The 13,258-nt window shown below is 41.1% G+C and overlaps 1 protein-coding gene across 1 annotated transcript in view; it reads left to right on the top strand.

Annotated features, from left to right (window-relative positions):
• Positions 1-13,258, top strand: part of SLC2A13 (solute carrier family 2 member 13) — a 1,405,836-nt gene that overhangs the window by 174,679 nt on the left and 1,217,899 nt on the right. Inside the window, exon 2 of the mRNA XM_085654105.1 lies at positions 1,121-1,280. Within this exon, the coding sequence (XP_085510231.1) occupies positions 1,121-1,280 (160 nt within the window). The remainder of the gene's footprint in view (positions 1-1,120; positions 1,281-13,258) is intronic.

The following is a 13,258-nucleotide window of genomic DNA, read 5'->3' as shown; positions in this document are numbered from 1 at the left end:
TCCTTGTGCTTGTTTTCAAAATCCCTATTAAAAAAAGTGAGTGTTTTAGTGCTTTTTACTGCTGCCTAAGATGCCTCTCTTCATAAATATAAAAAAGGTATAGACATTGAGAGTAGATCTGATGTGATTACTTGAGGCCTTATTTAGAGTTGGGGGGGCCACCATGTTTTCCAGCCGTGGCGGAGACGTTGACGGACATTCCAACTGACGTTTGGTTATTGGTCAGAGTATCTCAGAATGTTTGACCTATTTAAGGTGGATGTGCCAAGGTAAGTTTTTTTATTACCCCGTCCCCAAAGTCTAATGGCCCCGAACAGGAAGACATCTAAATGATCCCCACACACTGTGAGGCAGCTCCCAGCTTGTCGGTGCAGTTTGAGTTTTAAGATAAGTGCCCACCAGTTTTTGGTGGAGATCTCTAAATATGGCGGTCTGTATTCCACTGGGGAAGTGGAGTACTTCCCTTTGCTGACCTGGCAGCATAGAGTACAGCCTCAAAAACCTTTAATATGCTTATTTACCTTCCTTTCAAACAGACCCCTCACCGAGTTTTATGTTTGGCATCTCGTCTTTGTGATGGTACTAATTCAAAATGTTCTGCGTAGAATGCACTGCTGCCTCATGCAGCGAAGTCTGGTTTATATAAAATACTTTAGCAAACAAATGTTATCCAATGAATTTGTCTGTTTTTAATGTTGCTAGATTTTTAATAACCGCTGTTAGACTCAGAAAAAGAAGGGGTTGATTTGTATTCAGAGCAAATTCTTTACTTGTTTTTCTATCCTGAAGATGTTTATTATGGGTATTGCGCCCTGGATTTTATACATTTTTATTTTTATATTTGGGAATTTTTATTACTCACCTGTTTTTTATTGTGTAAGATCAATTGTCCTGGCGTTGTTTATTACTTGTATGTAACTGTCTGTCTTGAATCTTTTCATTCAATTTTATGTCTGTATCTTTTATGGTTTTCATTAACCGAATAAACAATTTTTTGACTGACTGAAATACTTAAACTAAAATAGGAAAAAATAAATAAATGTTCTGTTTTGAACAGAGTATGAAAATAAAATGATTGCATCAGTTACATACAGTAAATACGTGTTCTCTTTTGTTATAGGTATTGCTTCCATGACCGTCCCAGTGTATATTGCAGAGTCTGCACCACCCCATTTAAGAGGAAGATTGGTTACAATTAATACACTCTTCATCACAGGAGGGCAATTCTGTGCTGCTGTTATTGATGGAGCTTTTAGCTATCTTGCCAAAGATGGTTGGAGGTTGGTAACACAATCAAATGTTTATTGCAAATTCTCTACGCTGTTTAAGAACTGCTAAGGTTGCCTTATCCCACTAGTCAATTTGCTTCAGGAAACCCTTTCAGCTATTTTTTCTCCCTGTTCTGCAGTCTCTGTGGGTGAATGGAAAGGGCCCTATAAGTCATATGGCTAGACAGGCCGCCGGGTAGGAAATGCCCGAATCTGGAAGCCCTAGTTGTTGTAGGGTTGTGTGTTCAGCCACTATGCTAATTATCGATAGCTGCCGTCCTCCTTCCAATTAATGTGAAGTTGGCATTGAAAAAATATTGAGGTATATGTTTAATATTCCAACTTATGTATTGAGCCTATTAGAACACGTGCATATTTAATTTATGTTTGTGTGTACATCTGCATGCACGACTCATATGCTTACCGGCCAATATAACTTTCTAACTTGCAGGAAACATGTAAGACTTGAAAAGTCCGCTTTTGAAAGTCTCCTTGTGATGCATTGATACTGTAGCCGTATAGCTGAGCAGTGGTCTCCACGGTACATTGTCCGCGTGGAGGGCTTATTAATAAAAAGGACTATGGATAATGTATTTACCATTAAGTAATAATATTGTGGCCTGATGAATTCAATATGATGTTCATCTCGGATTCCACATACGGTCAAGTTTTTTTGTGGCTTGTCATAGCTAGATAATGTAGATTTTCCACAACCTTGGTGGGCTGAAAATCTGGATTTTATTAAGGACACGGAGGCTAATATTATGCAATAATTCCTTTATTGCCACCACTCAGCAGCAAGAAAACCAAACATCATGTTCTTAGAATAGAGAATACAGAATCTCTAAGAACATTCCATTACTAACAAAACTCATCAACAACCTCTGTTCTCCCTTCTGACATTGCCTGCTAAAAGAGAGAATTTACATATTTAACCATTTTTCATATTTTGAGTCCATAAACAGTGAATAAAACCATCCAAACGAAATCTTCTTTCTTTTCTCAATGAAACGATGGTAGTCGTCCAAAAACGAACAATGCCCGTCAGTTTAACTTTGTCCTGCATAAATACAAGATATAAACATTAGGGTTCGGGAAACAGAATAACGGGAGGGATAATATTAGCCTCCGTGTCCTTAATAAAATCCAGATTTTCAGCCCACCAAGGCTGTGGAAAATCTACATTTTATGGCACGACACGGAGGCCAACATTATGCAAGTTCAAAGCACATTAACAATACATTGAGCTGCATTCTCAATAGGCTTAAAATAATATTTCCTAAACACAGAATCAGATGACCAATCTGCACATTTTAAAATGTCTTGCAAACTACCTCCCAAAATACGTGCTTTCGAAGCAGCTGCACCTCTCACAGAATGTGCACCAAACTTACTAATATCTATACCTGCTTTTTCCATTAATGTTTTCACCCATCTTGCCAAAGTAGGTGCAGAAACTGCTTTATATGGGTATCTGAAAGAAATGAGTAATTGATCTACCCCAACAGGTCTTATAGACCTCGTTCTATACTCATACTCTTTCACACAGCGTACCACACAAAGTTTCTCCTTATCTTGAAAATACGGATAAAAAATTACATTTGAGTTAGTTTTTGTTCTTTGTCTAACATAAAAACAAATACCCTCAGGAGTAAAACATCTGCTTGTTACTTCTAAAGCACGTACATCCGAAACCCTTCTAAACGAAAGAAGACATAACAACATTGTGAGTTTATAGGATAAATCTTTCAGGTCCAAGAGACCATTATCATCCCATGACTCAAATAAACGTAATACTATAGACACATCCCAAAGAGAGGTATACCTTGGACCAGGAGGTTTAGCCAACCTAATACTTCTCAATAATCTTCTGACCATAATATCTTGACCAACAGTATTTCCATTTATCAAAATATGTCCTGCCGATATTGCCGATCTATACAAATTCACTGACCTCTTTGATACAAATCAGTCAAAAAATTCAAAACATGAACTACATCCGCTGATACGGAATCCACATTCCTTTCCACACACCAACCATTCCATTTATTCCATGCAGACTTGTATACCTTCCTTGTTCCATGTGCCCAAGATTCCTCAATGAGTTTCGATGCCTCTGATGAAAGCCCTGGCTTACTCCAGACTCTCCTAAAAGTCTCCATGCCAACAGGTGAAGTTGACCTGAATCCACCAAACTGTGAACCTCCCCCAACGGGCCTCGCAAGATCCCTTGATACATTGGAATTAGAATTGGATAATCCACGCTCATCTCCAGCAACATAGGATACCATGCTTGCGAGCTCCAGAACGGGGTGATCATCACCACCGTTTCCTTCCACTTCCGTATTGTCCCTGTCACTCTGCTTATCATCGAAAACGGAGGAAACGCATATGGATGTAGACCTCTCCAATCCTGGAGAAATGCATCTATCCTCATTGTCTCTGGGTCCGGATGCCAACTGAAAAATCTTTCTAGTTGAGTATTTAGTCTGTTCGCAAAAAGATCTGTCTGAAATGGACCCCAAAATTGGTTCAATTGCGCAAAAACTGATCGGTCTAACATCCAGTCGCTGGAATCGTAAAAATTCCTCGAAAACCAGTCTGCCACCAAATTTGAGATCCCTGGGATATGCTCTGCCTGAACATGAATATTCCTCTCCAAACAATACTCCCAAAAAACTCTCGCTAAATCTGCAAGGCCTTTCGATCTCGGACCACCCATCCTGTTGACATATCGTACTGCAGAAGTATTGTCCATCCTTAAGATGATAGAACATCTTGCAGTTCGTTCCCCAAAACACTTTATTGCAAAAGAACCTGCTAATAATTCTAAACAATTTATATGTAGATTCCTTTCCTGACTTGTCCATCTCCCTCCAGTACTTACTAATCCGCATCTTGCACCCCAACCTTCCAAGCTTGCATCTGACTCCACAATCAGATCTGCATTCTCTCCAAAAATTGCTTGCCCATTCCATGCTTCCATATTCCTCAACCACCAAACCATCTCCTGCCTCGCTTCCTGCGAAAGACATACACTCTCTGAATATCTCAAACCATTCCTTAAATGGAAACCTTTCAACCTCTGTAATGCTCTGTAATGCAAAGGACCTGGAAAAAATTGCCTGAATTGTTGAAGATAATAGCCCTACTATGCGGGCCAACATTCTGAAAGATATACTGTTCAATTTCAAAACATTTTTTAGTTCTTTCCGTATCCTCTTTAATTTTTCTTTCGGAAGTTTCAACACTGCTTCTCTCGTATCCACTACAAAACCCAGAAACTGAGTCTGTTGTTTGGGTACACATTGAGATTTCTTCCTGTTCACAACAAATCCCAAATCCTCTAGCAACTCTATCGCCAACTTCGTATGAGACAGAAGAGTATACCTGTCCTGATCCATTATAAGAATATCGTCTAAATAAATTATCAGTCGTATACCCCTCTCTCTCAGAAAAGCCGCCACCGGACGTAATACTTTCGTGAAACACCACGGAGCGGATGACCGGCCGAAAGGAAGACACACAAATTTCCATATCTGCTCTCTCCATATAAATCTCAAATACCTCTGATGCTCTTTCCATATTGGAATCGTTAGATAAGCATCCTTCAAATCCAACCTTGTCATCCAATCCCCTTTTAATAACACATCTTTCAACAGATGTATTCCCTCCATTTTGAAGTGGTGATAAACCACCCAATCGTTCAATTGTCTTAAATTTATTACAGGACGCATTCCCCCTTTGTCTTTCTTTTCCACCAGAAATATATTGCTTATGAATCCTTCCACATTCTCTTCCTCTTTCTCTATTGCCCCTCTCAACATTAAATCCTTTACTTCTATGTCTATCATCTTTATTTGATCTTCCCTGAAAATCATACGATTTGGAACCCTTCCTTGAACTGGTTTTGCTAAAAACTCTCTCTTGAAACCCTGTACTGTTTCCAAAACCCATGGATCCTTTGTTATTGTCCACCAAAACTCTTTGAATTGGGCAAGTCTGCCGCCCAACCTTAAGTGGATAACAGAAGGGTCTTGACTTACCAATAGCCCCTCTGCCTCGTCTCTCTCCTCTATTATATCTTCCTCTTGGACGCTGTCTTTGTGGAAAAAATCCTCCTCCACGATTATACTGTTGGCCCTGGTAGCCTCTGCTTCCAAAACCTCGCAAGAAGGAGCCTCTTGTAATCCCTTGTCCTCGGCCGGGGAACCGACTCTGCGTTCTCCCGGCCGAACCAAAAACACGGTCATTAAACACTTTCTTTATGTCTCTTTGAGATTTTTGTAGGCTGCTGAATGCCCCTACATATCTTGAAAGATCTTTTATAAAATCTTCTCCAAAAAGGAGACCTTTCGCCAAAGCTCCTTCCTCTTTTATCGCAAGGTCTACCAATTTTGGGTCAATCTTTAATAATAAACTCTTCCTTCTTTCAATAGATAAAGCTGTGTTAGCGTTACCTAATAAACACACCACTCTTTGGACCCATTCTCGAAGTTCTAGTACATCTATATCGCTTTTCCCAATATAGGCCTCTTCTGCCATATCGAATATTTTTGATACTGGTCCAATGACATCTAACAATCTATCCTGACAAGACTTTAACCCTCGATCAATTCCTTTCCTAGGGTCATGACCCCCTTTTGCAATAAATGCAATCATTTTCGGGTCAAGCTCGGGTGTCCTCAACACCTTATTGTCAACCATAGGACGTGGACACTCTGACCGGAGTCTTACTCTCACCTCCTTTGGGATTTCCCTTCTCATCCAGTATTCCAAATACTTTGAAACATGAATAGATGTCGACCACACAGGGGAAAAAGGATGTTTTATAAGCAATGGGTCAAACATTTCATTGCCCAATGGGTCTTTTATATTAATACTCTCTGAACTTTCATCTACTTTTGCTTTTTTAACCTGTATTTCTTCGTCGGAATCAAAATCTTCACTACAACTTAGTTCTATCTCTGCACTCTCAGAAGACTCGTCACATACCACATATTTATGTCTGCGCTGTCTTCTTTTTGTTTCTTCATTTGGGCCTCTTACTTGCCCTTCATTTATGCCCGCGGCATTTTCTTTTTGCCTGTCTAAACAGCAAACATCTTCACTTTCATTTCTTTTTGATTTTTTCCCAAGAATTTCTTTTGAAGAAACATTTTTTCTTTTCCTTGAAACTTTCTTTCCACTACAATGTGCAGTTTCATTCTCAGGAGCCGACCAAAATCTCTCCTCCTCTTGTCTATTTGCTTTTGACAAGGCTAACATTTCTAGCTTCTTTTCCATTCTTAAAGAAACTTCTGTAGTTATTTTATCTATTGCCTTATTTAATCTTTCTTCTAATGATCCTTCCCCTTGCTCCTTCAACCTATTTTTATTTTCTTTAACCTTCTCCATTAAACCCTTCACTCTCTGTCATAAAACTCCTCACGATCTCTCGACATTGAAAATATCCGTTTCTCCGTGTAAAAACGTCGTTGCTATGCAACCGGCGTCACTAAGGAGTCTTCATTTGGACATTTCTGTCCATTTCTCGTGCGCGTTTTCAAAATTAAGTCACGCGCGTTCTCCTCATTGTTATTCACATCGTTAGAACTTCAACGCTAAGGTAAGAGCGTGCGCACAAGCACGCAACTTACTTTTGAATCCTCCTACTTATTTCCGTTATTTCATACGCGTACTCAACCCTGTTTTGTTTCTAAACACGAAGCAATCAATCTATTCTTTTCTAAACCAACATCGATCTCAACTTCTATCCTCCTTAACCCAACATCGTTTTCAACAGCAATCCTCCTTATTCCTAAGCGTTCCTTTCGTTCCAACTTTCCCCATTAATCACTTCGCAACCACAGTAAAAACGGCCAAAATACCCTTTACATCATGATTTTAAACATTTTACACCTTCGCTTTTCCTAACTAGTATATTCCTAATTGTTACTCGTTTTTTCCCTTATTTAACTTTCAATATATTCTTGATAAACAAATTTTTATTGTGTTTTGCGGCATAAAGGACAATATCAAGAATGATATACATCAGTGCATTGAACAAGGCATCAGTAACTTCAATCAGGGAACTTTCAATATATTCTTACAATTATTTTTCACATATTCTTACATTCATTTATCTTTAACCATATTATTATTATTTTACTTTCTATTTCTTTCATTTACCAAGCCCTTAATTTAAAGATAGTTTATAAGTAGTTTATACTTATCTCTTTGAGCAGCAGCAATAAAAGAAGGAAGAACAGAGGTTGTTGATGAGTTTTGTTAGTAATGGAATGTTCTTAGAGATTCTGTACTCTCTATTCTAAGAACATGATGTTTGGTTTTCTTGCTGCTGAGTGGTGGCAATAAAGGAATTATTGCATAATGTTGGCCTCCGTGTCGTGCCATAAAATCCAGGGCAATAACAAAGACAGCAGAGAAACACTCAAAATTGTGAGTCAAAGGCAGAGCCCTTCCGGAAGGCTTTAGCCAGTCAAAAGAAATCTGGCTAAGTCAGAGGCAGAAAGCTGAGTTAGTGAAAGTGAAAAAAAAGACTTCAATGAAAAAGTCAAGTGATTTGTATCGATGACTAGCTTCATCACTTGGATTCCTTGGCGGTGTTTGGAAGAAGCTGAGGTTTGGTGGATGAAAGACGCTTGGCAGGAGCCCATTGATACGGGTTTGACTGAGATGAGCTACCTGTAGTAGTTTGAAAGCCAGCTGACATGATGACAGAGGTTCATTATTTAGACTTCTTTCAGTGGAGTCAATAGTGTTGATTTATTCTAGTGTTTGAGAAAGTTGTTTGTTCTTTGTTAAGTTATGTCAAATGGGTTTATACATGAGTCCAAGACATCGGTGTATAGATGGATTCTGTGGGGGTATGGGCAATCTTGATCTCAATGGAAAGCTTTTGGAAGAATGCTCCTCAGCTGTTGTTCCTTGGGCATCCAAATGCATAATTCAATGCTCACAGCTGTAAAGGTTTCCTTAAAAACCGTGTTCTTTATTGAATGGGCACACTCAACCTTATTAAAATAGAAGACTACATCAAAGCATTTGTTTGGCACCACTTTCTGAAAGGACCTCATGGTACTGGTCTTAACACTGCGTAACCATGTAGGTAAAATTGCAGCTTTTTCCTGAGGTTTAGGGGTGACATTCAAAGCCCTCAACCTCCAGAGTTAGAGATCCAGATCAAGGGAGTTTGTGGGGAGAAAGCACAATCTCATCTTGTGGTTGGATGAAACAGACAAACATGTATTGCTTTGTAATATCACTTTATCTGTGCTCCACAGGTTACATGTGGGAAAATAAGGATTAATGTTAGCTGAAAGTTGTTGTGGAGTGAGCAGTTGAAGGCTTGTAAATCTAAAGCAGAATATTTGTTATCCTAATGTGGTCTTTAGGTGTCGGGTAATTTAACCTTATATGGTAGAAAATGAAGTAAGCTCTCTTGTTCAGACCATACATAACTATGACCCCTGTATTTTGTGTAGCAAGCCAAGCAAATGTTTAGGGAACCTGCATTCAGAGCATTGCAACAGTCCTGCCTGGAGTTGATGGCTCCTGTAGCTACAATGGCAGGGCCAAATGTAGAAATAGGTTTTTGTTTTCAATCTCTTTATTGAAATTTGCAAAGAATCCATGAAAGTCTGTAATCACAAAGTGCAGTAGACACATCAGCAGTGCATTTGGGGCAGTGTTGTATAGTCATAAGCAGACATGCAGTAAGATGACTGAGTAGACACTTGGAGGGATAAAGTGGGGTAAGGGGAAAAGTGAGAGAAGGGGATCCCAAAGGAGGATTAAACAAATACGGAACAAGAGTCAAAGTAACATTGGTCAGGTCAAAGTTGTTGATGTGATGCATTGTGTCAGGATCCGTCATATGATATAGCACAACCTTACTGGCATTTTAAGGAAGGAGGGTATATATGTGGGAGCGAGAGAGTCAAATCTGTGTAAAATCAGAGAAATAGTTCCAATGCCTTCAGTTTTGGTGGGTTGAAGCAGGTGAACTCTATGCCTGAGAGGTAGCTAAGTAGGGGCTGACATATTTTTGAGAATTTAGCGTCCGTACTTGCCAGCTTGTCTGATAGTTGTTCCATTGCCATCATATGCCAGAGGTGGGCGAGCCACTGTGCCAGTGAGGGTGGTAGTGTTTGTTTCCAAGCTAATTCAATCAGATGCCTAACCACCTGCAGCATGTAGCTAATGAGAACCCAGTCAGTGTGCGTCATGGCTGTGAGATTGAGAGCAAACACACACAAAGAGGCAGAGCGAATAACAGTCGTTCTTATTCTGTTTGTACGAACGTAGTTAGCCAGGGGAGCACACCTAATTTGTTAAAACTATCCTCACCCACAACAAGTTGTGGCATGCTTCATCATAGGGCTGCTACTAATGCCTCTGCGCAGACCAACGCTAGTGGCGGAGCAATAGGGAGGGGTAGACAATCGAACAGTGATAAAGAAACAAAGGAAAAAGACAGGATCCTATGAAAGTGCAGAAGAATGGTGATTTAAAACTGGCTTCGGGATATCAGTATAATATTTTTATTCCTTGATTCCCTAGTTAGAGCTAAAAAATGGTATAGTAAATATACCTACGGATGATGGTGGTGTGAGTGGATTAAGTGCTCACCACCACTCCGTCTGCATAGAGATCGACATGTTTCAGCCGGTTATAGGTTCTTTATCCGGCCTTCATAAGGACAGGTTGGATCCCTATGCTGTTTTTCCTAATTAAACCCCTCTAGTATACCCACTCTATTGGGTTTTACTCCACCTGTGAGTCTGGAGTCGTTGGTAAAATTATTCTTCCATTGGAAACGAGTTTATTAGGTAGAACGCTAAAAATGGCACTGGAGAAGAGGGCGACCCAAAAGGTTGGGACATGCCGACCCACCTCTGTCACGGGGGGGTTACATCAAGAGTGCAGAGGAGATTCGGGGTCACTTCCCATTCCATATAAATGCGCGCAGATCACATTGCAGCAGTGTAATTTCGTCCTGTGGGATTGGGGTGGGGAGAGTCTGAAAGAGGTAGAGGACTTGTGGTAAAATGTTCATCTTAATTACATTTACCCTCCTCAAAAATGAGACATATAGAGGCCTCCACTGTCAAAAGTCCTAAACGATCGCACGGCAGAGCAGTAGCCAATTTGCTGCCGTCCAAGAGGAAAGCGTAGGTGTCAGATTAAGACCCAGTATTTTATCACTGCATGGGACCAGTGGAAGGGCGACAAGCCCTGCAACACGGGTACTTCAAGCTTCAGGATCGTCAGGTTAAGTATGCTCGATTTAAACATGTTCACCTTAAAGCCTGAGGTTGCTGCAAAGGCTTAATGACAAGACAGCACTCCCGGGAGTGAGGTGGCAGGGTGCGTTAGTGTAAGAAGCAGGTCATCTGCAAAAAAGATTTACGTTCCTCATCTGCCCTCCAAAAGGTATACCCTCTATAGCGTCATGTGGCGAATAGTAATGGCCAAAGGCTCAACCACCAGGGCAAATAGGAGCAGCGACAGGGGCAACCCGGTCTGGTAGCCTTGCCGAGGCAGATGGGGCCTATAGTGTGACCGTTGACCCAGACAGTGGCCACTGCAGCCACGTAGGAAGCAATGATCATAGTAGGGCCCACCCTGATTTTGATCAGCATAGAGTATAGAAAAGCCCAGTTTACTCCATCAAATGCCTTCTCTGCATCCAAGTGTACCTTTGCCACCAGATGTGTCATCCTGCGCACATTATCCGCTACCTGGCGGTTACGAATAAGTCCCACCTGATCAGGGTCTATAAGGCTCGGGAGATAACAGTCAAGCCTAAGGGACAAGTTTTTGTATTGAGTTTTGCATCTGTAGTTAAAAGGGTGATAGGACGATGGTTTGGTCTTTGCCCGGTTTAAGGATTAAAGACATTTCTGCTGTTGCCATGGAAGGAGTAAGGCATGTAGAATGTGTGAAGGAGTTAAACAGCTGGGTCAGGTTTTCACCCAGTTCAGGAAGGAAATGCCTATAGAAGCTTACCTGGATGTCATCCTGCCCAGCGTCTTACCAGCGTCTTACCATGTGGGAGAGCCTAAAGTGCAAGACGGATTTCCTCCAGCTCAATCAAGTCATCGAGGTCTTTTGAATGACCTGACTGGAATGAGTTCCAGTTGCATGCTGCCAGGTGATAATTAACTAACGTTTGGGGAACCTCCTCCCCGATCATAGCGAGCTTTATAGTAGGAATGGAATTCCTGTCACTTATCACGTTCCGAGATCACCCATCACATGTCCAATCTCCGCAGTTTAGCAATGTGAGCCTGGTCTGCGACTGTCGTAGTCAATGAGCCAGAAGCGAAACCACCCTGTTACTCTTCTCATAGTTCCTTTGCCTAAGCACCAAGAGGGATCGTTCAGCCCTATTTGTCCTGTGGACTCGCAACTGGCCCTTCAGTATGGCAAGTTGCTTTTTATTCCGGTGGGCGGGATATGCCTTGTCCTTTTGCTCCAGAGACTTTACATATGAGATCAAGCCCGAGTCCACCAGCTGGGCCTCACGTTCCTGCACTATGTTTATCGAAGAGATTACTCCCTGTATGGTATCCTTGAAACCGTCTTAGAGTATATGCAGGGAGACATCCCGCTCAGTGTTATCAGTTATATAGTCAGCGATACCTTTACGGATTTCTTCTACATTGACGGGGACACGAAGGAGCTGCAGTGGGAGGTGCCAACAAATCGGCCCCTCCATGGAGGTTTCGACTCGGACCATTGCAGCTCAATGTGAGCATGATCTGATATAGAAATGTCAGATATCTCACGGCCTCAAGGGTGCAGAGAAGAGCATGTGTTATAAGGACATAGTCTATTCAAGAATAGGTGGAGTGGATATGTGAATAAAAGGAATAATCCTGAGAATCCGGGTGTTTGCAGCAGGAAATAGCTTATACAACGAAGGCTTTACAACGAATGTGTCTTTACGACGCAAGCCTTTATTGCGCAGGATTTTACGATGAATATGCCTTCACGTCGCATGCCTTCACAGCAAATTTCAATGTAAAGGTATGAATGGTAAATGCATATTCATTTTTGCAGGCTCAGTTGTTTGTCATTTCTAGTTGTGTGTGTGTGTGTGTGTGTGTGTGCGTGTGTGTGCGTGAATGCGTGTGCGCGTGTGTGTGTGTGTGTTCATGTTTTATAGATGTGGATCCTATTTATATTCCTGTGCAGTGCAAATAACTACCGTCTATATTGGTCTGTTCCTGTGCAATAAATGCAGTTGCCGCACAATGGAGTTTTTTGCATTTCTGTGTATGTTTACAGGTGCTGTCAAAATGCTTGAATGCCAATTATTTTGAAAGCTCTAGCAGAAACCACCACAGTTTCAATAATATACATTTAAAAAAATGTCAGCTGGCGACAGTGCCTTTGCACACATAATCTGGTTATTTAAACTGAACAGGTGGGTGGCGTCTCTTCACAACACAGTTGTGCCCAAGTTGAATGTGTGCTATGTGTGGTTAGATCTGGACCCCCTGAACTGTACAGGTTCAGAGAGAGGGGCGATATATGGCCTAGGAGCACAGCTTTAGCATTTGCTATTGAACTCACCCGTTCATACATAAATATTTTAAACTTACCAAAACCTAGTGAGTGATTCCTTTGCTTAGCAAACATGATTGGCAAAGCCCCACAGTTACCTATGATATTGTTAGCCGAGTAGACAGCCTATTCCCATGATATTGTTAGCCGGATAAGTAGCCACGACTGCTGGCCCATTTCCACCACTGCCGGGCCGCCATATACACTGCTGGTTGTTTAGGTTCAATTGTTACGTTTCACGCATTCACAAGCCTTCTGTTTTCTGTTACATGGTTGACGTGCCGTATGAGTACGATTGGTAATACTCGGGATCTCAAGACCATTTGGGCTGTTTTCAAGACAATGCACATTTTACTGTATTTAAATTTATTGTATTTTAATTCAAATTGATCATGATGATCTGAAGTACTAGT

This window comes from Triturus cristatus, chromosome 4_1 (assembly GCF_964204655.1).
Source record: "Triturus cristatus chromosome 4_1, aTriCri1.1, whole genome shotgun sequence".
In the NCBI taxonomy this organism is placed as follows: Eukaryota; Metazoa; Chordata; class Amphibia; order Caudata; family Salamandridae; genus Triturus; species Triturus cristatus.
The sequence above is the reverse complement of the archived record's forward strand: the minus strand, read 5'-3'. Positions and strand labels throughout refer to the sequence as shown.